A 26,332-nucleotide genomic window follows, 5' to 3' on the forward strand; every position below is an offset into this window, starting at 1 on the left:
CAGAGATGCCAGAGCGGCCAGTCTGCCCGGAGATGCCAGAGCGGCCAGTCTGCCCGGAGATGCCAGAGCGGCCCGACTGCCCGGAGCTGCCAGAGCGGCCCGACTGCCCGGAGCTGCCAGAGCGGCCCGACTGCCCGGAGCTGCCAGAGCGGCCCGACTGCCCAGAGCTGCCAGAGCAGCGGCCCGACTGCCCGGAGCTGCCAGAGCGGCCCGACTGCCCGGAGCGGCCCGACTGCCCGGAGCTGCCAGAGCGGCCCGACAGCCCGGAGCTGCCAGAGCGGCCCGACAGCCCGGAGCTGCCGGAGCGGCCCGACTGCCCGGAGCTGCCGGAGCGGCCCGACTGCCCGGAGCTGCCGGAGCGGCCCGACTGCCCGGATCAGCCGGAGCGGCCCGACTGCCCGGATCAGCCGGAGCGGCCCGACTGCCCGGATCAGCCGGAGCGGCCCGTATGCCAGGATCAGCCAGAGCGGCCCGTATGCCAGGATCAGCCAGAGTGGCCCGATGACCCGAAACCAAGGGAGTCTAGCAACAACCTGGAACTGAGTAAGCCTGACAATATAGGACTAATAATAATGAACTGTCTAATGATTGAGTCTGCCTACAGTGTGGAAAGGAGGAGGTCAGCTTACGATCCAGAACGAGGGATGTCTGCCTACGGCCCGAGGCTGATCGGGTCGGTCTGCATTTTGGAGGACAGTAGGCCGGAGCCTGAACCACCACCTGCATAGGTGAGTTGGGGAGGGGGGGTGTAGCACAAGTACCGTCGGTGACGGCAGCCACCCTCCCTTCCCTCCCTTTAGTTTAGGGGGAATTTTTGTTGTTGTTTTGGGTCTGGTTTATTTAGGAGGTGCGTCCAGGGTCTGCACCTTTAGGAGGGGGGTACTGTCACGTCCTGACCAGTATAAGGGTTAATTGTTATTGTAGTTTGGTCAGGACGTGGCAGAGGGTATTTGTTTTATGTCGTTCGGGGTGGTGGTTTTTGTAGAAGGGCATTTGATTTATGTATTCCGGGGTTTTTTGGGCACTGTGTCATATTCATGTATTTCTATGTTTTGTCTAGTAAATCTGTTTCTATGTTTAGTTAATTGGGGTTGGGACTCTCAATTGAAGGCAGGTGTTGTCTCTTTGCCTTTGATTGAGAGTCCTATATATTAGGGTGTGTTTTGGTTTGTATTTTGTGGGAGATTGTTTCTTGTTTTGCCTGTTTCTTGTTTAGCGTGAGTAAGCCTTTCAAGACTGTTTCGTTGATCGTGAGTTCGTTCTTTTGTTATTTTGGTGTTCACTTCGTTATTTTAATAAACGTAAAGATGAGCATCCACATTCCTGCTGCATTTTGGTCCTCCTTTCCCAACGACAACCGTGACAGACAGGGCACTTCCTATATGGAATCTTCTCAGGTTTTGGCCTGCCATATGAGTTCTGTTATACTCACAGACACCATTCAAACAGTTTTAGAAACTTTAGAGTGTTTTCCATCAAAATCTATTAATTATATGCATATTCTCATTTCTCGGCAATTTAAATCGGGTACGTTTTTTATCCGGCCGTGCAAATACTGCCCCCTAGCCCCAACAGGTTAACAACCATCCAGACGAGCTTCAATGCCATTCAACTCTCCTCCCGTGGCCTCCAACTGCTCTTAAATACAAGTAAAACTAAATGCATGCTCTTCAACCGATCGCTGCCTGCACCTGCCTGCCCGTCCAGCATCACTACTCTGGACGGTTCTGACTTAGAATATGTGGACAACTACAAATACCTAGGTGTCTGGTTAGACTGTAAGCTCTCCTTCCAGACTCACATCAAACATCTCCAATCCAAAGTTAAATCTAGAATTGGCTTCCTATTTCGCAACAAAGCATCTTCCACTCATGCTGCCAAACATACCCCCGTAAAACTGACCATCCTACCGATCCTCGACTTCGGCGATGTCATTTACAAAATAGCCTCCAATACCTTACTCAATAAACTGGATGCAGTCTATCGCAGTGCCATCCGTTTTGTCACCAAGCTCACCGGTCACCATAGCAGCACCCACCTGTAGCACACGCTCCAGCAGGTATATCTCTCTGGTCACCCCCAAAGCCAATTCCTCCTTTGGCCGCTTCTCCTTCCAGTTCTCTGCTGCCAATGACTGGAACGAACTGCAAAAATCTCTGAAGCTGGAGTCTCCCTCACTAGCTTTAAGCACAAGCTGTCAGAGCAGCTCACAGATCACTGCACCTGTACATAGCCCATCTATAATTTAGCCCATCCAACTACCTCTTCCCCTACTGTATTCATTTATTTATTTATTTTGCTCCTTTGCACCCCATTATTTATATTTCTACTTTGCACTTTCTTCCACTGCAAATCTACCATTCCAGTGTTTTACTTGCTATATTGGATTTACTTTGCCACCATGGCCTTTTTTGCCTTTACCTCCCTCATCTCATCTCATTTGCTCACATTGTATATAGACTTATTTTTCTACTGTATTATTGACTGTATGTTTGTTTTACTCCATGTGTAACTCTGTGTTGTTGTATGTGTCAAACTGCTTTGCTTTATCTTGGCCAGGTCGCAATTGTAAATGAGAACTTGTTCTCAACTTGCCTACCTGGTTAAATAAAGGTGAAATAAAAATAAATAAAAAAATAAAACATTTACAAAATAGCCTCCAACACTCTACTCAGCATATTGGATGCAGTCTATCACAGTGCCTTCCGTTTTGTCACCAAAGCCCCATATACTACCCACCACTGCGACCTGTACGCTCTTGTTGGCTGGCCCTCGCTTCATATTCGTCGCCAAACCCACTGGCTCCAGGCCATCTACAAGTCTCTGCTATATAAAGCCCTGCCTTATCTCAGCTCACTAGTCACCATTACAGCACCCACCCGTAGCACGCGCTCCAGCAGGTATATCTCTCTGGCCACCCCCAAAGCCAATTCTTCCTTTGACCGCCGTTCCTTCAAGTTCTCAGCTGCCAATGACTGGAACGAACTGCAAAAATCACTGAAGCTGGAGACTCATATCTCCCTCACTAGCTTTAAGCACAAGCTGTCAGAGCAGCTCATAGATCACTGCACCTGTACATAGCCTACCTGTAATTAGCCCATCCAACTACCTCATCCCCATACTTTTATTTATTTTGCTCCTTTGCACCCAAGTATCTCTACTTGTACATTCATCTCCTGCACATCTATCACTCCAGTGTTTAATTGCTATATTGTAATTATTTCGCCACTATGGCCTATTTATTGCCTTTCCTCCGTTATCCTACCTGATTTGCACACACTGTATATAGACTTTTTCTATATTATTATTGACTGAATGTTTGTTTATTCCATGTGTAACTCTGTGTTGTTGTTTGTGTTGCAGTTGTAAATGAGAACTTGTTCTCAACTAGCTTACCTGGTTAAATAAAAGTAAGAAAATAAATAAATAAAAAACACTGTTTCCCATGCTTGTTCATTGAACCATAAACAATTAATGAACATGCACCTGTGGAACGGTCGTTAAGACACTAACAGTTTACAGACGGTAGGCAATTAAGGTCAGAGTTATGAAAACTAAGGATACTAAAGAGGCCTTTCTACTGACTCTGAAAAACACCAAAAGAAAGATGCCTAGGGTCTCTTCTCATCTGCGTGAACGTGCCTTAGGCATGCTGCAAGGAGGCATGAGGACTGCAAATATGGCCAGGGCAATAAATTGCAATGTCCGTACTGTGAGACACCTAAAAGAGCCCTACAGGGAGACAGGACGGACAGCTGATTGTCCTCGCAGTGGCAGACCACGAGTAACAACACCTGTACAGGATCGGTACATCCAACAATTACACCTGCGGGACAGGTACAGAATGGCAACAACAACTGCCCGAGTTACACCAGGAACACACAATCCCTCCATCAGTGCTCAGACTGTCCGCAATAGGCTGAGAGAGGCTGGACTGAGGGCTTGTAGGCCTGTTGTAAGGCAGGTCCTCACCAGACATCACCGGCAACAACGTCGCCTATGGGCACAAACCCACCGTCGCTGGACCAGACAGGACCGGCAAAAAGAGCTCTTCACTAACGAGTCGCGGTTTTGTCTCACCAGGGGTGATGGTCGGATTTGCGTTTATCGTCGAAGGAATGAACGTTACACCGAGGCCTGTACTCTGGAGCGGGATCGATTTGGAGGTGGAGGGTCCGTCATGGTCTGGGGCGGTGTGTCACAGCATCATCGGACTGAACTTGTTGTCATTGCAGGCAATCTCAACGCTGTGCATTACAGGGAAGACATCCTCCTCACTCATGTGGTACCCTTCCTGCAGGCTCATCCTGACATGACCCTCCATCATGACAATGCCACCAGCCATACTGCTCGTTCTGTGCGTGATTTCCTGCAAGACAGGAATGTCAGTGTTCTGCCATGGCCAGCGAAGAGCCCGGATCTTAATCCCATTGAGCACATCTGGGACCTGTTGGATCGGAGGGTGAGGGCTAGGGCCATTCCCCCCAGAAATGTCCGGGAACTTGCAGGTGTCTTGGTGGAAGAGTGGGGTAACATCTCACAGCAAGAACTGGCACATCTGGTGCAGTCCATGAGGAGGAGATGCACTGCAGTACTTAATGCAGCTGGTGGCCACACCAGATACTGACTGTTACTTTTGACCCCTTTGTTCAGGGAAACATTATTCCATTTCTGTTAGTCACATGTCTGTGGAACTTGTTCACTTTATGTCTCAGTTGTTGAATCTTGTTATGGTCATACATGTTAAGTTTTCTGAAAATAAACGCAGTTCACAGTGAGAGGACGTTTCTTTTTTTTGCTGAGTGTATGTGCGTTAAACCTGATTTTCAACACGTATGGGCTAAGTATCGACCAATCACACGTCATGGTTCACCTACGTTTTGTACCACGTGACGTCCTCGCGGCAGAAGCGGGGAGAAAGTGCTGATTAGCTAAGCAGTGGGGGTAATAATTACGATTCCTGCTTTTTCGGATGAGTTTTGTCACTCTATGCAATTTTAGTTTTGAATTATAAGAAAATACGCTTTACACAGCCATGCGGCGAAATAAGGCCGAAGTGGACGAATATATTTATTCAGTAGAGAGTTCTTCTCCTTCACTCAAAGAGGTGAGTCAAACCCGGCTTTTCAGCCTGCGTATACTACCTAGCTAGCTAGGCTAACTGCTACTGCCATCTTGGCCTGGCAATTAGCTACACCTAGCTGGTAGTTATTACAGCTAATAGTACATTAAGCATTGAACGTAGCTATCAATATTATTAATAGACTAAGTTTGAAACAATAAGTAGCTAACGGATCATTTTGTCTAACTATTGTGCCTAACTAAAATGGGAGCTGGGACATCTCAAGTTAATCCATTGCAAGGAACACTTCTTCGTTCAAAATGCGGGCAGCAGGGCTGGCTAGCTTTTGAAACCTGTCCATCAGCTTGCTTTATGCCGGCTAACTAGTTAACGTTATGGCTGTGTCACTCTTCCTACGATTCGTTGGAAAACAGCCATCATTACCTTTCTTACATGATTTGTACATGGCTAACAATTTATATTTAATGGATCCAGCTAGCTAACTAGCTACCCATTTTAGCTAACGAAAAATGTATGTAATCTGTAACGTTAGCTAGTTAGCGATCTAGTTGTTATAACAAAGAGTGTAACCTTACTTTAAATTAGGCCTATGTGATCTTTCCGCAGAAACCAATTAAAGGATTTTTGTTTGCTAAATTATACTTCGAGGCTAAAGAGTATGAACTTGCTAAAAGGTAAGCCCTGAACACAACCAACGCAGACATTGTTGACATTGAAGTGGGTAATGATGCCGTTTTTGTGTGTATTGTGGTTCTATTCTGAATGCCTGGTCCCCTCTGTTAGACATGTATCAGCATATCTGAAGGTGTCGGAAAGAGATCCCAAAGCACACAAGTTCCTGGGCACACTTTATGAGAGGGAAGGAGATATCAACAAGGCCATAGGATGTTACAAGGTAAGATCCTTCTCAGTTGCTCAATTACATACTACTGCTATAGTATCTTATTACCCTGTCCTTTAGGCTTTGGCAGTCATCCAGTTTGATATGATTGATTTGTTTTTGAAGAAACAACTATGCCAGTTGTGTATGCAATTAGTGCTGGGGAATAAATGTAATGTTTTAGCGTGATATTCCAAATGCCTGTTTTGCAAGCTTTTTTTAAAAATCTCGTTTTTATGAGTGTTTATGTCCGCTTGTTCTCATGTTTTTTTGGTCTTGGCTCCTTCTGTGCTGTGTGCACCTTCCCATTTTAAACCAGGGATCTGTATATAATGACAACATGCTCATGTCTCTTCCCTAACAGTGGGAGTCATTGTCCCAAAGGAGGGAAGGCAGTGTAGGTCCAAAATAAGCCCATAGAAAACACAATGAGCTTATTTTGGACAGATTTTGGCGAGAGTGAAACCTCTCGCTTTGCCTCTTTCTCTCTGTTTACACACACCAAGCCCCTGCCACTCACAACAACAAATATGAGAGATCACTTCTTCCTCTCTGACAAGCGGTTTGGTCCAACAGAAACAGTCATATGGACACTGAAACAGAGACATTCTTTTACTGTAATAGAGAAGTTAACATTTCTAATGATACCCTTTTTATGTCTCAACTCCTCAAATTGCTCAACTTCTCAAATTGCTCAACTTCTCAAATTGCTCACAGAACAGACACTACTAAAACAGAAGTATTAATGAACATTCATTCTGGAAAATGAATGCTGTTTGTCGTGCATGGCATTGCAATACTGCTAGCAGCATTTTAGCCAAAGACTATTATACTAACTATCTAGTCTATGTTTTAGAAATGTACAATAAGCATAGAACACAATTATATAAGAAATTGGCAACTCATTCTGATGCAGTTTTATTCCATACCGCCCAGCCCTATATGCAATGGAGGATCACAGCTATCTGACGATGCTTTCTGGTCTTTAATTGTATGTGTGTGTCCGTCCAGCGCTCTGTGGACCTGAACCCAGCCCAGAGGGACCTGGTTTTGAAGGTGGCTGAGCTGCTGGTCAGTAAGACCGAGAGAGACAGCAGAGCAGAGTTCTGGGTGGAGAAAGCTGCCAAGCTGCTGCCTGGACACCCTGCTGTCTTCAACCTCAAGGTAAGAGCTCTAACACAGTATTGATTTCCTGTATTAAAATTATTTTTTGATTGTTTAAAATGGTTTGCCTAACCTAAAATAGTGGGTCAAGGCTAAAGACTGACTGCATTGTGGCTGGAGGATTGTTTACAAACTGTGGCACTGGGTTGACCCATGATCACTACCCGCACCCCCTCGCCAGGAGTGCCTGTTGAGTTGGCAGCTGTTTAATGCATATGCCCTCCTCACTCTCTCTCCCCTTAGGAGCAGTTGTTTAGCAGCAGATGGGCACGGGGGCTAGAAACAGCTGTTTTTAAAATCCTTACTTTACTTAACTAACTCTCCCTCTAGGAGCACCTACTGAATCAACAGGGCCAGCGGGGATGGAACCAGTTGTTTGACCTACTGCAGGCAGAGCTGGCTGTGAGGCCTGGCGATGCCCATATCAACATCAAGCTGGTTCAGTTGTTCTCCTCCGATGGCAGGCTGGAGGAGGCTGTCAAACACTGTCTGGCCACAGAGAAGAGAGGCCTGCTTAGATCCAGCTTGGGCTGGTACTCTACTGTAGTACACACTCTACAGGTCAGCAGGATGCTCACAAAATACAATTATGTTCTTATGGAATTACATGTACGATGGTAAAGTGGTGAATTGTGTGTTTCTCAGGAATCCCTAGCCCAGCCAAGTGTTTCGTCCAATGAGAAGATGAGTCAACATCAGCAGAGAGAGCTACTTTTGGCCCACTGCAGCCTGCTGAGACTGACTCTGCAAGGGAAAGGACTGCAGCCTAGCATCCAGGCCCTCTGGAGGTGTTTGTCACATCCAGGCTAGGCAGGGACATGTGAATGCTGTACTACTCTACCAACAGAGCTCCTTCATTAGAGCACCACTCTGTAGAGTCCTATTAGATTGTAGCACTGTGTGTGTGTGTGAGTATTTAACCCCATTTCTCTCTCTCTCTGTGTAGTTTTGACTGTGCGATGCAGGGCCTGAAGAAGGCAGAGGGCAGTGTAACAGATGATCTCTCTGGGGTCTATGTGGAGATGAGGGGACATCTGTACCTGCATGCTGGCACTCTGCTGCTGAAGATGGCTCAGGAGAGAGAACAGCAGTGGCGGGCTGTCATTGATCTGGCTGCTCTCTGCTATCTACTGGCCTACCAGGTAACACACACACAAGCTAGAGGCTTTGTAGCAAATAATTGTCCCCGTCTATCCAACTTCTTATTTTCATTCTTCCTACTTGTCATATTTAGGTCCCCAGGCCGAGGAGCAAGGTGTCTAAAGGGGACCAGTCTCCTCCTCAGCCTCTGGAGCTGCTGGCCAGTGACAGAAAGAGCCAGGCTGGACACATGCTGCTCAACCTCAAGCCCGAGACGCACACCTTTGTCAGAGAGGTGGTGGAGGCGTTTGGGAACCGTAGTGGTCAGGGAGCTTTGTTTGAGCTTTTGTTTGGGCCTCTGGCTCCGGCCGGGACTTCCTTCATTGGCAACGATGACATCCGCACCATCAACACACAGGCTCCAGAGATATCTGACCTCACCAAATGGGATAACGGTATGATGCGTGTGTGTGGCTCTACACAACAGGAGCCCAGCTGATCTCACACATAAGATCTCTAACATTTTTGTCTCCAGGCTCCATCCAGCTCCATGGTGGGGACCTCCAGCAGCTGTGTTGGCTGGGCCTCCAATGGTCTCTCTTGGCCCAGAGGCCTGCTCTGAGGGACTGGCTCAAACAGCTGTTCCCCAGGCTCAACCTGGAGACCTCCAAACTGGACACCAATACACCAGAGTCCATCTGCCTGCTAGACCTGGAGGTGGGCGTTGTCGGCGTGGCTCTACAGTATCTAGTGCTGAGCGATTTTAGTGCACTTTGGGGTTGTTTCGGTTAGATTATTACAAAATAATTATACATTTCGATTTCGGGTTCAATTATTTTTAACATTAAATGCACTGGTGCATTATAAATGCATTATGTGAGTTGAATTCAGTATCACAGAATAAAACAATTTATAAAAGTCCCATGATGGTAGTGACTGCCCATGTCTGCTTATCACTTATTAACCATCATTTATTCACATTACTTTAATCAAATATTTCAGTTGTGTATATTACGTTTGTTTTATTTGATTACTTTATTATCAAGACATCTCATCTCTAGAGCTGATGTCTGACAAAATCACTATTTTTAGTAGTTCTTCGAAGTAAATAAGGCATACTTTTATGACTGCTGAATACCAACAATGAATCACTTAGATCATGTATTTTCAGGTACTCCCTCATGAAGAAACTGCTCTCTTGGAGTTACTTCTTGATCGCGCATTCTTCTTTTCCTTACGTAGCAGGCGTAAAAGAAAGACTGACAACTAGCTGCACGATGGATTATGGTTATTGTAGTTAATTATCATGTTTTCTGCACTAAACTATGTAGAACATTGGCCTGTTGGAAACTACAACTCCCTACTACATTGCATATTTCGGGCTAGATTTGATTTATCTCTAGAGAAACTGCAGCGCAATGTGCGTATTGAGCTCAGGAAAAAAACGGAACGAAATGGAATTCAAATAATTGAACGACGTCGGTCAATTAGTTGTTTAAAAACAGGAAAATAACAAATATTGGTTATTCACTCAGCACTAACAATATCTAAGCTGTTCAGTTACGGCCTTATAACAATCCTAATACTGTCCTTCGTATCATATCAGTGATGGTTTCCTTTTGCTTAATTTTTTATTCATACAACGACCTGTAATGCACTAAGAACTAATACAATGAACGTGTTTGTGTTCTTCTTCTAACAATACACTGGGGTGATTCCCTCCTCTCTCCTGTCTAGGTGTTCCTGTGTGGGGTGGTGTGGTGCAGTCACACCCAGCTCCAGGAAAGGGCCAAGCTCAGTTCTACTGGTCAACACGAGCCCCGCTGCCTGCCCCTGCCCCTCCTCCACCTCCTCTTCACAGACAGACAGAGGGACTGGTGGGATGCAGTCTACAGGCTCATACACAAACGAGCTGCGTGAGTCGCGATGGGTTATAATCTCTGTAGTTATGTGATAGTTGTCTGAAATCAAGTGTTTTACTACATTTTACATTATAGTAATTTAGCAGACACACTTTTCCAGAGTGACTTACAGTAGTGAGTGCATATATTTTCAGCTTTTTTTTTTTTTTCATACTGCCATGCTCTACCAACTGAGCCACACGGGACTACACAAACAAGCTCTGTAAACGTTACCCAGGCACCCCCCTTCCCTACCTCCTTCCTTCACTTGAACTGATCACTGATATATGTCGGTAACACTTTACTTGACACCCAGCGTCATATCACTGTCATGACATATACAGTACCAGTCAAAAGTTTGAACACACCTACTCATTCAAGGGTTTTTAATTTTTTTCTATGTTGTAGGTTAATAGCGAAGACATCAAAACTATGAAGTAACACATATGGAATCATGTAGTAACAAAAAAAGTGGTTTGAGATTTTTCAAAGTTGCCACCCTTTGCCTTGATTACAGCTTTGTACTCTCTTGGCATTCTCTCAACCAGCTTCACCTGGAATGCTTTTCCAACAGTCTTGAAGGAGTTTCACATATGCTGAGCACTTGTTGGCCGCTTTTCCTTCACTCTGCGATCCAACTCATCCCACATCATCTCAATTGGGTTGAGGTTGAGTAATTGTGGAGGCAAGGTCATCTGATGCAGCACCCCATCACTCTCCTTGGTCAAATAGCCCTTACACAGCCTGGAGGTATGTTGGGTCATTGTCCTGTTGAAAAACAAATGATAGTCCCACCCAATAAGTGCAAACCAGATGGGATGGCATATCGCTGCAGGATGCTGTGGTAGCCATGCTGGTTAAGTGTGCCTTGAATTCTAAATAAATCACTGACCGTGTCACCAGCACTATCACACCACCACCTCCATGCTTCACAGCGGGAACCACACATGCGGATATCATCCATTCACCTACTCTGCGTCACAAAGACATGGCAGTTGGAACCAAAAATCTCATATTTGAACTCATCTGACCAAAGAACAGATTTCCACCAGTCTAATGTCCATTGCTCGTGTTTCTTGACCCAAGCAAGTCTCTTCTTCTTACTGGTGTCCTTTAGTAGTGGTTTCTTTGCAGAAATTGACCATGAAGGCCTGATTTACACTGTCTCCTCTTAACAGTTGATGTTGAGATGTCTGTTACTTGAATTGAAGCATTTATTTGGGCTGCAATTTCTGAGGCTGCTAACTCTAATGAACTTATCCTCTGCAGCAGAAGTAACTCTGGGTCATCCTTTCCTGTGTCGGTCCTTATGAGAGCTTGTTTCATCATAGCGCTTGACGGTTTTTGCGACTGCACTTGAAGAAACATTCAAAGTTGTTGACATTTTCCAGATTGACTGACCTTCATGTCTTAAAGTAATGATGGACTGTTTCTCTTTGCTTATTTCTTGTCATAATATGGACTTGGTCTTTTACCAAATAGGGCTGTCTTCTGTATACCACCCCTACCTTGTCACAACACAACTGATTGGTTAAAAAGCATGAAGAAGGAAAGAAATTCCACAAATTAACTTTTAACAAGGCACACCTGTTAATTGAAATGAATTCCAAGTGACTACCTCATGGAGCTGTTTGAGAGAATGGCAAGAGTGTGCAATGCTGTCATCAAGGCAAAGAGTGGCTACTTTGAAGAATCTGAAATCTAAAATATATTTTGAATTGTTTACCACTGTGTTCCATACAGTGAGGGGGAAAAAGTATTTGATCCCCTGCTGATTTTGTACGTTTGCCCACTGACAAAGAAATGATCGTCTATAATTTTAATGGTAGGTTTTTGAACAATGATAGACAGAATAACAACAAAAAAATCCTGAAAAACGCATGTCAAAAATGTTACAAATTGATTTGCATTTTAATGAGGGAAATAAGTATTTTACCCCTCTGCAAAACATGACTTAGTACTTGGTGGCAAAACCCTTGTTGGCAATCAGAGGTCAGACGTTTCTTGTTGTTGGCTACCAGGTTTACACACATCTCAGGAGGGATTTTGTCCCACTCCTCTTTGCAGATCTTCTCCAAGTCATTAAGGTTACGAGGCTGACTTTTGGCAACTCGAACCAGCTCCCTCCACAGATTGTCTATGGGATTAAGGTCTGGAGACTGGTTAGGCCACTCCAGGACCTTAATGTGCTTCTTCTTGAGCCACTCCTTTGTTGCCTTGGCTGTGTGTTTTGGGTCATTGTCATACTGGAATACCCATCCACGACCCATTTTCAATGCCCTGGCTGAGGGAAGGAGGTTCTCACCCAAGATTTGACGGTACATGGCCCCGTCCATCGTCCCTTTGATGCGGTGAAGTTGTCCTGTCCCCTTAACAGAAAAACACCCCCAAAGCATAATGTATCCACCTTCATAGTTGACGGTGGAGATGATGTTCTTGGCGTCATAGGCAGCATTCCTCCTCCTCCAAACACGTTGAGTTGATGCCAAAGAGCTCCATTTTGGTCTCCTCTGACCACAACACTTTCACCCAGTTGTCCTCTGAATCATTCAGATGTTCATTGGCAAACTTCAGACGGGCATGTATATGTGCTTTCTTGAGCAGGGGGACCTTGCGGAAGCTGCAGGATTTCAGTCCTTCACGGCGTAGTGTGTTACCAATTGGTTTCTTGGTGACTATGGTCCCAGCTGCCTTGAGATCATTGACAAGATCCTCCCGTGTAGTTCTGGGCTGATTCCTCACCGTTCTCATGATCATTGCAACTCCACGAGGTGAGATCTTGCATGGAGCCCCAGGGCGAGGGAGATCAACATTTATTTTGTGTTTCTTCCATTTGCGAATAATCACACCAACTGTTGTCACCTTCTCACCTGCTTGACGATGGTCTTGTAGCCCATTCCAGCCTTGTGTAGGTCTACAATCTTGTCCCTGACATCCTTGGAGAGCTCTTTGGTCTTGGCCATGGTGGAGAGTTTGGAATCTGATTGATTGCTTCTGTGAACAGGTGTCTTTTATACAGGTACCGAGCTGAGATTAGGAGCACTCCTTTTAAGAGTGTGCTCCTAATCTCAGCTCGTTACCTGTATAAAACACCTGGGAGCTAGAAATGTTTCTCATTGAGAGGGGGTCAAATACTTATTTCCCTCATTAAAATGCAAATCATTTTATAACATTTTTGAGATGCGTTTTTCTGGATTGTTTTATTGTTATTCTGTCTCTCACTGTTCAAATAAACCTACCATTAAAATTATAGACTGATCATTTCTTTGTCAGTGGGCAAACGTACAAAATCAGCAGGGGATCAAATACTTTTTCCCCTCACTGTATGTGTTATTTTATAGTTTTTTTGTCTTCACTATTATTCTACAATATAGAAAATAGTCAAAATAAAGAAAAACCCTTGAATAAGGAGGTGTCCAAACGTTTGACTGGTACTATATATCTCTCTGTCCTGAACAAAAATAGAAGCGCAACATGTAAAGTGTTGGTTTCATAAGCTGAAATTAAAGATCCCCGAAATCGTATTTCTCTCCAATTTTGTACAATAATCTGTTTACATCCCTGTTAGTGAGCATTTCTCCTTTGCCAAGATAATCAATCCACCTGAAGGGTGTGGCATATCAAGAAGCTGATTAAACAGCATGATCATTACGCAGGTGCACCTTCTGCTGTGGAAAATAAAAGGCCACTCAAAAATGTGCAGTTTGGTCACACAACACAATGTCACAGATGTCTCAAGTTTTGATGGCGCATGCAATTGGCATGCTGACTGCAGGAATTTCCACCAGAGTTGTTGCCAGAGAATTTAATGTTCATTTCTCTACCGTAAGTCACCTCCAACGTTGTTTTAGAGAACGTCTAAACGATCTCACTACTGCAGACTACGTGTAACCACGCCAGCCCAGGCCCTCCACATCCGGCTTCTTCACTTCTGAGACCAGTCACCCAGACAGCTGATGAAACTGAGTTTTTCTGTCTGTAATAAAGCCCTTTTGTGGGGGAAAACTCATTGTGATTGGATGGGCCTATGCTCACCCATGGCTACACCCCTGCCCAGTCATGTGAAATCAAGAGATTAGGGCCTAATGAATTTATGAATTCTCAACCTTCCACACAAGGCAAAACATTCCATTACACTATAGCCAACTTGTCAACGGTATGAAATTCACCATATTAAATTATTTTAATTGTGCACATCTACCCCAATGCTCTGTTTCTGATGACTGGGATAAATGCAGGAGCAGATTTCAGGAGCAGGACAAGACTCCCTCTTTTTGACTGACATCTGATGTAAGGGCATGTACGTGATAGGCCTATCTGGCTTATATGATTATGATGGTCATAATGCTTCATGACAGTGTCCGTGCATTTCCTTAGTCCAAGTAATGTGACACAGGATGGTCACAATGCTTTATGACGGTGTCATAAAGTGTATTTTGTAGAAGTTATTTAAAATTTGATGGGGGGGGGAACATGACTGTAAAGAATTAATTTCAACAACAAAGGACTTTTAAAAAAAACTTTCAAACGAAAGGAAACTTCTTGGCAGGGAAAAAACACATTTGCATAAATGTGGGTTTTGACACTCCTATGTAGGTGTCATAACAGCCATAAAATAATGTAATATGTCACAACAGGTCTAAATGTATGGGTCATGACAGTGTTATGACAGGTTATGACAATTTGCCAGCTATTATGACATGGTTATGAAGTAAAGTGTTACTATAAGGTCAGTGTTAAAATGAAAAGGCCCAGGATGGAGAAGTCAAGCTGACTGATGGCTCTGTGGTTAACATGACTATGGTTCTGGTTCTGTCTGCGGGCCTAGTATGTATAATACTCTCTGTGTATCTGTGTTTGTAGGCCTGGCATGTCAGCCAAACTGAGGATGACGGTTCAACATGGACTAAGCACCTTGCGAGCCAGAGAGAAACATGGCCTTCAACCAGCCCTGTCCATACACTGGGCCCAGCACCTCAGCTCAGCGGTAACACCCTCAGCCAGATGAGACACCTGCCCTTTTCTGTCACACACTACATTAGTGAACATATGTGCTAGGTGTCTGTCTGACATGATTACCTCTGCATTTACTCAATAGTATTTATAACTTCGTATGATTATTATTTATAACTCTCGGACTAGCGAGAATATTCTACTAAATCCCTTTGGTAAAGTAAATTATGAATATATAAAACGAAATAACTGTGAGAATGTGACACTGAACGAGGTGTCCTTAGTAAAAATGATTTTGAAGGAATTACATTTCTGCATTCGGATTAAACATCTGTTCTGATGTAATTCCCAGGGGTTTGGTGTGAACTCATACTACGACCACGAGTACATAAGGCGGAGTGTCCACTACTGGAACGTGGTGCTCCCCCTGCTGGACAAAATCAAGAGGAGCCGTGGCATCCCTGGACCACTGGACCCCCTGTTCATACACTTCCCCTCTAGAGACATAGAGGTGAGCTACCACTACAGCTGATTCTCTGACCAACTGGGTTTGAACCCATCCTGCCACAACACTGTTAGTCTGCTGAGTTAAAGCATTGGCATGTGTGTAGACTTTTGATATCAAATTGAATTTTATTGGTCACATGCGCCGAATCCAACAGGTGTAGACTTTACAGTGAAATGCTGACTTACGAGCCCATTCACAACAATGCAGTGTTAGCCTTCCCTGTAGCTCAGTTGGTAGAGCATGGTGTTTGCAACACCAGGGTTGTGGGTTCGATTCCCACGGGGGGCCAGCACAGAAAATAATGTATGAAATTGTATGAAATGTATGCATTCACTACTGTAAGTCGCTCTGGATAAGAGCGTCTGCTAAATGACTAAAATGTAAATGTAAAAATGTAAAAAGTAAGACAAAAAAAGGGAAATAGTAACCCAATAACGAGGCTATGTACAAGGAGTATCAGTACCGAGTCAATGAGCAGGGGTACGAGGTAATTGAGGTAATACACTATGTACACAGTACATGTGGGTAGGGTTAAAAGTGACTTGGCAATCAAGATATATATTTGTATTTATTATTGGTCCCGGCAGCAGCTACTCTTCCTGGGGTCCAGCGAAATTAAGGCAGTTTATACAATTTTAAAAACATTACAATACATTCAGACTGTGTGCCCTCAGGCCCCTACTCCACCACTACCACATATATACAGTACAAAATCCATGTGTACGTGTGTGTATGCTATCATGTGTGTATGCATGTCTGCCTATGTTTGTGTTGCTTTACAGTCCCTGCTGTTCCATAAGGTGTTTTTTTAAATCTAATTTTACTGCTTGCATGAGTTACTTGATGTGGAATAGAGTTCCATGTAGTCATGGCTCTATTTAGTATTGTGCTCCTTCCATAGTCTGTTTTGGACTTGGGGACTGTGAAGAGACCTCTTGTGGCATGTCTTGTGGGGTATGCATGGGTGTCTGAGCTGTGCTCCAGTAGTTCAAACAGACAGCCCGGTGCATTCAACATGTCAATACCTCTCATAAATACAAGCAGTGATGAAGTCAATCTCTCCTCCTCTTTCATACATATAGAAACTCAGCAAAAAAGAAACGTCCCTTTTTCAGGACCCTGTCTTTCAAAGATAATTCATAAAATCCAAATAACTTCACAGATCTTCATTGTAAAGGATTTTAAACACTGTTTCCCATGCTTGTTCACTGAACCATAAACAGTTAATGAACATGCACCTGTGGAACGGTCGTTAACTTCTTGGGGCTATGTGGGACGCTAGCGTGCCACCCGTGGTGCACCCTATCAACAGCAGGTGCATTTCAAGAGCGGCAAATTTGAAACCAAATAAATGTCAAAATTCTAATTTTTCAAACATACAACTATCTTACACCCTTTGAAAGATAAACATCTCCTTAATCTAACCACGTTGTCCGATTTCAAAAAGGTTTTACGGCGAAAGCATAAAGTTAGATTATGTTAGGAGAGTACATTGACAATAGCTGTGTAATGTTTTGTCAATTCAAAGACAGGCGTCACCAAAACCATAAAACCAGCTAAAATGATGCACTAACCTTTAACAATCTCCATCAGATGACACTCCTAGGACATTATGTTAGACAATAAATGCATTTTTAGTTCTATCAAGTTCATATTTATATCCAAAAACAGCGGTTTACTATGGCATTGATGTTCAGGAAATCGTTTCCCTCCAATAACCGGCAGTCAAGTCAGCACCACAAATTAAATAATTAAAATTAGAAAACATTGGTAAAATATTATATTGTCATTTAAAGAATTATAGATTTACATCTCTTGAACGCAATCAACTTGCCAGATTTAAAAATAACCTTACTGGGAAATCACACTTTGCAATAATCTGAGCACTGCGCCCAGAAAAATACGCGTTGCGATACAGACTAGCCGCCATGTTGGGGAGATCTAAAATCGAAAATACTATGTAAATAATCCATTACCTTTGATTCTCTTCATCAGATGTCACTTCCAGGAATCCCAGGTCCATAACGAATGTAGTTTTGTTCAAAAAAGCTCATCATTTATATCCAAAAAGCTCCGTGTTGTTAGCACATGATCTAAGCCAGCCGGACTTCTCGTCATGAACGAGGGGGAAAAATATATTTACGTTCGTTCAAACATGTCAAACGTTGTATAGCATAAATCATTAGTGCCTTTTTTAACCAGAACATGAATAATATTCAAGGTGGACGAATGCATTCTCTTTTATAACGTATTGGAACGAGGGTACCCAACATGAACTCGTGCGCCAGAGTCTAATCGGCCATCACCGTTCCAAGGCTCTTGTTCGGTCAGATCTCACAGTAAAAGACTCAAAACACTTTGTAAAGGCTGGTGACATCTAGTGGAAGCAATAGGAAGTGCCAAAACATTAATCAACCCCTGTGTTTCAATGGCATAGGCTTAAAGGTAATTCAACACATCAGGTATCCACTTCCTGTCAGAAAATGTCTCAGGGTTTTGCCTGCCAAATGAGTTCTGTTATACTCACAGACACCATTCAAACAGTTTTAGAAACTTTAGGGTGTTTTCTATCCATATATAATAAGTATATGCATATTCTAGTTACTGGGTAGGATTAGTAACCAGATTAAATCGGGTACGTTTTTTTATCCCTCCGTGAAAATACTGCCCCCTAGCCCCAACAGGTTAAGACACTAACAGCTTACAGATGGTAGGCAATTAAGGTCACAGTTATGAAAACTTAGGACACTAAAGAGGCCTTTCTACTGACTCTGAAAAAGACCAAAAGAAAGATGCCCAGGGTCCCTGCTCATCTGCGTGAACGTGCCTTAGGCATGCTGCAAGGAGGCATGAGGACTGTAGATGTAGCCAGGGAAATAAATTGCGATGTCCTTACTGTGAGACGCCTAAGACAGCACTACAGGGAGACAGGACGGACAGCTGATCGTCCACGCAGTGGCAGACCACATGTCACAACACCTGCACAGGATCGGTACATCCGAACATCACACCTGCGGGACAGGTACAGGATGGCAACAACAACTGCCCAAGTTACACCAGGAACGCACAATCCCTCCATCAGTGCTCAGACTGTCCGCAATAGGCTGAGAGAGGCTGGACTGAGGGCTTGTAGGCCTGTTGTAAGGCAGGTCCTCACCAGACATATCCGACAACAATGACGCCTATGGGCACAAACCCACCGTCGCTGGACCAGACAGGACTGGCAAAAGTGCTCTTCACTGACGAGTCGCGGTTTTGTCTCACCAGGGGTGATGGTCGGATTCGCGTTTATCGTCGAAGGAATGAGCGTTACACCGAGGTCTGTACTCTGGAGCGAGATCGATTTGGAGGTGGGGGGTCTGTCATAGTCAGGGGCGGTGTGTCACAGCATCATCGGACTGAGCTTGTTGTCATTGCCTGCAATCTCCAAGCTGTGCATTACAGGGAAGACATCCTCCTCCCTCATGTGGTACCCTTCCTGCAGGCTCATCCTGACATGACCCTCCAGCATGACAATGCCACCAGCCATACTGCTCGTTCTGTGCGTGATTTCCTGCAAGACAGGAATGTCAGTGTTCTGCCATGGCCAGCGAAGAGCCCCAATCTCAATCCCTTTGAGCACGTCTGGGACCTGTTGGATCGAAGGGTGAGGTCTAGGGCCATTTCACCCCAGAAATGTCCGGGAACTTGCAGGTACCTTGGTGCCAGCAAGAACTGGCAAATCTGGTGCAGTTCATGAGATGTTTTTGCTGAGTATTGTAGATTTGTAGTGGTATAATAATGTTATGATGTACTGTTTTATTTTTTGTTTTACATGTAATGTAATTGACTTAATGTGTTTGGACCCCAGGGAGTGTAGCTGCTGCCTTGGCATCAGCTAATGGGGATCCCTAATAGATACAGATGTGAGTGCTACGGGGTGGTAGTCATTGAGATAGGTTACAGCTTGTCAGTGCATGCTCTGAGTATACATCCTGGTAATCTGTCTGGCCTTGTGAATGTTAACCTGTTTAAAAGTCTTACTCACATCGGCTACGGAGAGAGTGATCATAGTCTTCTGGAACAGCTGGTTCTCTCACACATGGACAGTGTTGCTTGCCTCAACGCGAGCATAGATGGCTTTTAGCTCATTTGGTAGGCTGGCGTCTCTGGGCAGCTCTCGGCTGGGTTTCCCGTTGTATTCCGTGATAGTTTGCAAGCCCTGCCACATCAGACAAGTGTCAGAGCTGGTGTAATAGCATTTGATCATAGTCCTGTATTGACACTTTGCCTGTTTGATGGTTCGTCGCAGGGCCCAGCGTCGTCCGGTTTAGGGCAGGGTTTGGCTGGTCGGGATTTCCTTGTCCCATTGCGCTCTAGCGACTTCTTGAGGTGGGCCGGGCTCCTGCCAGCTGACTTCGGTCGCCAGTTGGACGGCGTTTCCTCCGACACAGTGGTGCGGCTGGCTTCTGGGTTAAGCGAGCAGTGCGTCAAGAAGCAGTGCGGCTTGGCAGGGATGTGTTTTTCCAAGGACGCATGGCTCTCAACCTTCGCCTCTCACAAGTCCGTAGGGTAGTTGCAGCAATGGGACAAGACTGTAACTACCGATATCACGAAAAAGGAGTAAAAATAATCACCGGCCACTAGGAACGCCGCCTCTGGATGAGCATTTTCTTGTTTGCTTCTGGCCTTATACAGCTTGTTGAGTGCGGTCTTAGTGCCAGCATCGGTTTGTGGCGGTAAATACAGATGAATACTCTTGATAAATAGTATGGTCTACAGCTTATCATGAGTTACAGTAACTCAGGCGAGCAGAACATTGATACTTCCTTAATATTTGAGATTGCGCACCAGCTGTTGTTAATAAAGAGACCCACCACCCTGGATCTGCCGTTCTGTACTGTCGATGCATTGAAAAACCAGGTAGCTTTATATTATCCATATCCTTGTTCAGCTGTGACTCCAAGAAGCATAGTATTTTACAGTTCTTAATGTCCTGTTGATAGGATAGTCTCGAACAGAGCTCATCCAATTTTTTTTCTCCAGCGACTGCACATTCGCAAATAGAACCGAGGGTAGAAACAGTCTCACCAGGGTGCTCGCGTGCCGACCTCTATACGAGTGTCGTGGATCAGGGCCTGGTCCGGGATAATCCGTATGTCTTTTGCCTCCGACTCATTGAAGTAGAAGTACTCGTCCAAATGGAGGTTAGTGATAGCTGTTCTCATGTTCAGAAGCTTTTTTCGGTCATAGGAAACAATGGTGGAAACACTATGTACAAAAAAAGTTCAGATTAGGACAAAACAAGACACTAAATAGCACAATTGGTCAGGAGCCTGTAAAACGGCGGCTATTCACTCCGGTGCGATGTAATCACTGTTGCCAAGCAAAAAAATTGACAAGACCAGTTTTAATGTGTGCATTGCTCTATTTTTATTGGTTAGTGTGTTTGTGTTCATCGCAGATCCCATCAGTGAAGGGCTTTGAGGAGGAGGCCAAGATAGCATTTGCAATCCTCCTGGACATCGAGGGGAAGACCGAGGAGGCTATCGCTACCCTGGAGACCATCAACAACATCTCGTCTAACTGGCACCTAGCTAGGGTATGTAGTGAGGGGTTCACTGCTCTACCTTGGTCTTGGAGTCTGTCACCTGCACTTCATCACCATGCTTTTAAGTGCAGCTCCCAGTAAAAAATTCTGCCAGCGTTTTTCTCTGTTTTACCATGCAAAATGTGTTTGTTATGAATTGTGTCTTTTGATATATCTCTGTGTGTTTTGTAGATCTTCCAGCGTCTGTCCGAGGAGGCCGGTAGCGGTGTGGAGGAGACACAGGATAGGTGCATCATGTTCCTCAGGAAGTTCAGAACTTACCTGTCCAAGATCTACAATGCCAACGCTGACGACATGGATAAGGTTAGACACCCACACTAGTGGTGCGCGGGTCAGCTATTTGTTCACTTGCCTGCAATTGCTAAAGCTAAGGCCCGCACCTAACCCACAAATATAGAATATGTGCTATAGGCTATAGTCAAAGACCGCAGAACCATTCTTTGATAGGGGTGCATGATTTCTTTTGTTGCATGATTTTGATGCGTTTCTACTAATAATTTCTGACATTTTGGTAGGCTATTTGTTAGTCATCTTCTCTATAATTAGATACATGCAGCTTCTCTTCTGTCATTAAATGTTGCCCTAGAAGACTAAGTTAACCCTTGCTCTCCAGAATAAATCGATAGAATGAATGCTTCAAACTAGTTGACATCTGAGAAAATGCAATAACTCAACAACAACAAAAAGATAGATGGCACCTCTACTGATGTTATCTGAGCATTCGCATTCTCAAGATGCTGAAAGAAAGAAATAATACTTCTCCACTCCTGTTCCTGAGTAAAAATGTTGCCCACATTTTGTGTATAATTTTACTGCAAGAAATGCTTAATTCTGCTGCAGTTAATATTAAGGCTATGTGAGAGGTTATAGGCCTACAGTCAGTGTCCAGATTTGAGTTTCCATTTAACCCATCTGAACAGTAGGCTACAGTTACCTTCATATAATCAAAAGTTTAAGAGTTGGAAGCATGAGATGACATTCAACCATATTCACTGTGTTATGTCCCAGCTGCCCGTTTCGATGGAGGAGGTGATGGATCTCCTGAATGATGTGAAACAGCAGCTGGAGGAGAGTGGAGAAGCGATGGATGAAGAGGAGGACGGACCGGTCCACTCCAGCCTTCAGTTTACTAAGCCTGCTGCTTCAATCTCTTGTGTCAAATTCGCCCCATTAACCCCCTCCCCCAGCAAGAGCTTGGCCTCTCCCTCCAAAAGACACCTGGTACGTTTAATTATAAATGTTGACTTATAAACATATGTGAGACAGTTGTTCTTCCTATTTTTCAAACATGGACATACATGCACTCAAACAACCTGTACAGTAAATCTTTCTCGCATAAATAATCGAAATATCTTTATGGGGGGGGGGGGGGGAATTATCCTCCATTTCCAGATTTCCCCAAAGAAGCCACCTCATTGGGCGGAGGACCAGAAGTCCCTCCTGCAGATGCTCTGCCAGCAGGTGGAGAGCCTCAAGGTCAGCCCCTGGCTTCATTGTTTTTGAGGATCTGGGAGATGGATGTTAGCCATGTCAAGTGTGCCTATTAAATTATAGATGTTAATGTATGGTTTCTGTGTTGATAAGTGCTGTGTGGTTGGGGTTGCAGAATGAGGTCCATGACCTGAGGCATCACTCGTCAGACAGCATGGCGTCACCCCACCAAAGAATGTATGGAGATGGGTACGGGGCTGAGAGCATGCAGGAGGGCTACCCCCCAGCACAGACCTTCCATGGAGCACCCCTCACTGGTAGGAACACAGTACACAGCTGAGTTGTGTAGTTTGACTGTGTGTTATACTGAAATAGCAATGTTTCTAGGATATTCAATTATGAATGTTGATTATACCCTCTTTCCTCTTTTTGTTTACAGTTGCCACCACACAGGCACCCTCTATGTATTACAATCAATCCCCTGCTTATAACGCCGGACAGTATCTCCTTCGTACGGCAGCCAATGTTACTCCAACAAAGGTATGTGTTTATACCTTGGGATTCTTTAAGAATTGAGAATGGTTTAGTTATTTAAAGTGGGATAGTATTTTCAGTAGGGCTGGGCGATATGGCCTAAAACTTCATATCTTGATTTTTTTCAAAGAGTGGTACAGTACCAGTCAAAAGTTGGGACACATCTACTCATTCAAGGTTTTTTATGTTGGTGAGGGACTATTTTCTACATTGTAGAATAATAGTGAAGACATCAAAACTATGAAATAACACATATGGAATCATGTAGTAACCAAAAAAGGGGTTTGAGATTCTTCAAAGTAGCCACCCTTTGCCTTGATGACAGCTTTGCACACTTGGCATTCTCTCAACCAACTTCACCTGGAATGCTTTTCCAACAGTCTTGAAGGAGTTCCCACATATGCTGAGCACTTGTTGACTGCTTTTCCTTCACTCTGCGGTCCAGCTCATCCCAAACCATCAATTGGGTTGAGGTTGGGTGGTTGTGGAGGCCAGGTCATCTGATGCATCACTCATCACTCTCCTTCTTGGTCAAATAGCCCTTACACTGTCTGAAGGTGTGTTGGGTCATTGTCTTGTTGTAAAACAAATGATTGTCACCATAAGCGCAAACCAGATGGGATGGTGTATCGCTGCAGAATGCTGTGGTAGCCATGCTGCAGCAGAGGTAACTTTGGTTCTTCCCTTCCTGTGACGGTGCTCATGAGAGACAGTTTCATTATAGCGCTTGATGGTTTTTGCGACCGCACTTGAAGAAACTTTTAATGTTCCTGACATTTTACGAATAACTGACCTTCATGTCTTAAAGTAATGATGGACTGTTGTTTCTCGTTGCTTATTTGACCTGTTCTTGCCATAATATGGACATGGTCTTCTGTATACCACCCCTACCTTGTCACAACACAACTGATTGGCTCAAACTCATTAAACTTCTTATGGCTTGAATCCCGTTAGCGGGATCGATATGACGACAGCCAGTGAAAGTGCACGGCAGCAAATTCAAAACAACAAAAATCTCATAATAAAAATGTCTCAAACATACAAGTATTATACTGCATTTTAAAGATAAGATTCTCCTTAATCTAACCACAGTGTTCGATTTCAAAAAGGCTTTATGGCGAAAGCAAAACATTAGATTATGTTAGGACAGCACCTAAACAAGAAAAACCACAGAGACATTTTCCAAGCAAGGAGAGGTGTCACAAAAACCAGAAATACAGCTCAAATTAATGACTAACCTTTGATGATCTTCATCAGATGACACTCCCAGGACTCAATGTTACAAAATAAAGTTCAAAATAAAGTTCATAAAGTTCATATTTATATCCATAAACCCCATTTTTACATTGGCGCGTGATGTTCAGAAAATGTATTCCCACCAAAACCTCCGGTGAATGAGGACATCAATTTACAAAAATACTCATCATAAACGTTGATAAACTTTACAACAGTTATTGAAAGAATTCTAGATATACTACTCCTTAATGCAACCGCTGTCAGATTTTAAAATAGCTTTACAGCGAAAGCACATTTTTCAATATTCTGAGTACAGAGCTCAGCCATCAAAGCAAGCTATACAGTTACCCGCCAAGTTCTGGAGTCAACTAAACTCAGAATTAGTATTATAAATCTTCCCTTACCTTTGCTGATCTTCATCGGAATGCACTCCCAGGACTTCCACTTCCACAAGAAATGTTATTTTTGTTCGAAATACTCCATATTTATGTCCAAATACCTCCGTTTTGTTCGCGCGTTCAGATCACTATCCAAAGGCATAACGCGTGAGCGTAGAACCAGAGCCAAAAAGTTCCATTACCATTCGTAGAAACATGTCAAACGATGTTTACAATCAATCCTTAGGGTCTTTTTTTAACATAAAACGTCAATAATATTCCAACCGGACAATACCGTATTCATTACAGAAGAAAAAGGAGCGGGGCTCCAAGCGAGCCGCGCAGTAAACAACTCACTGGTCCCAGGCAGTCCACTGATTGACTGAGCTCCTATTTTCTGCCCAGTAACAGTAGACGGATGAAACAAGTTTCTAAAGGCTGTTGACAGCCAATGGAAGCCTTAGGAAGTGCAAAATGACCCCACAGACACTATAGTTTGAACAGGGATTAGATAGAAAAACTACAAGTCACATCCTGGTTGGATCTTTTCTCAGGTTTTTGCCTGCCGTATGAGTTCTGTTATACTCACAGACATCATTCAAACAGTTTTAGAAACTTCAGAGTGTTTTCTATCCAAAGCTACTAATAATATGCATATCTTAGTTTCTGAGAGTGAGTAGCAGGCAATTTACTTTGGGCATGTCAGTCATCCAAGCGACTCAATACTGCCACCATCCATAAGAAGTTAAGAAGGACAGAAATTCCACAAATTAACAAGGCACACCTGTTAATTGAAATGCATTCCATGTGACTACCTCATGAAGCTGGTTGAGAGAATGTCAAGCGTGTGCAAAGCTGTCATCTAGGCAAAGGTTGGCTACTTTGAAGAACCTTAAATATAAAATATTATTCTAAAATGTAGAAAATATTAAAAATAAAGACAAACCCTGGAATGAGTACGTGTCCAAACATTTGACTACTACGTATATCAAAAAAAATAAACTTCTCTAAATAACCTTTGTACAGTTAAAGGGTCAGTCAGAAATAATCTAATGAATTCAAGGCTTGTGAAGTTATACCTCGGCTAAATATAGGGCTTCCACAATCATAAGTGCGAAGCGGTCTTAGGCACTGCATCTCAGTGCTTGAGGCATCACTACAGTCCCTAGTTCGAATCCAGGCTGCATCACAACTATCCGTGATTGGGAGTCCCATAGGGCGGCGCACATTTGACCCAGTGTCGTCTGGGTTTGGCCAGTGTAGGCCGTCATTGTAAGTAAGAATTTGGTCTTAACTGACTTGCCTAGTTAAATAAATAAAAAATAAGACCCACTAATAATGTAATATTTTTATCAAAATGATTTACCCTGCCTTTTTGTTATCACGGATCTGTCTAACCAGAACCATGCATAATGCACATTTACTAATAATGACTAACTTCTTGTAGCAGGCATTAGGCTATAGAAAATTAATAAAGGTCTCATAATTAATCTCAAGCACAAGCCCATGTGCTAGTGACTAGCTAGCTAATCTTTATATTTACATTTTAGCTAACCTGGATCTAGCTAAGAAGGAAGAACAGTTTAATTGTTATG

General features: G+C 43.8%; 1 protein-coding gene across 1 annotated transcript in view; it reads left to right on the plus strand.

Moving 5' to 3' along the window:
* The first annotated feature begins 4,893 nt into the window (after nucleotides 1-4,893).
* Nucleotides 4,894-26,332, plus strand: part of LOC106582213 (E3 SUMO-protein ligase RanBP2) — a 35,327-nt gene continuing 13,888 nt past the window's right edge. Inside the window, 18 exon segments of the mRNA XM_045704683.1 lie at nucleotides 4,894-5,107; nucleotides 5,690-5,757; nucleotides 5,867-5,978; nucleotides 6,975-7,127; nucleotides 7,458-7,688; nucleotides 7,773-7,915; nucleotides 8,074-8,269; nucleotides 8,362-8,662; nucleotides 8,743-8,924; nucleotides 9,945-10,123; nucleotides 14,972-15,095; nucleotides 15,414-15,572; nucleotides 21,013-21,150; nucleotides 21,331-21,462; nucleotides 22,168-22,380; nucleotides 22,552-22,635; nucleotides 22,766-22,907; nucleotides 23,030-23,130. Of these exon segments, the coding sequence (XP_045560639.1) occupies nucleotides 5,036-5,107; nucleotides 5,690-5,757; nucleotides 5,867-5,978; nucleotides 6,975-7,127; nucleotides 7,458-7,688; nucleotides 7,773-7,915; nucleotides 8,074-8,269; nucleotides 8,362-8,662; nucleotides 8,743-8,924; nucleotides 9,945-10,123; nucleotides 14,972-15,095; nucleotides 15,414-15,572; nucleotides 21,013-21,150; nucleotides 21,331-21,462; nucleotides 22,168-22,380; nucleotides 22,552-22,635; nucleotides 22,766-22,907; nucleotides 23,030-23,130 (2,730 nt within the window). The 5' untranslated portion in view covers nucleotides 4,894-5,035.

Source organism: Salmo salar, chromosome ssa21 (assembly GCF_905237065.1).
Source record: "Salmo salar chromosome ssa21, Ssal_v3.1, whole genome shotgun sequence".
NCBI classification, from domain to species: Eukaryota; Metazoa; Chordata; class Actinopteri; order Salmoniformes; family Salmonidae; genus Salmo; species Salmo salar.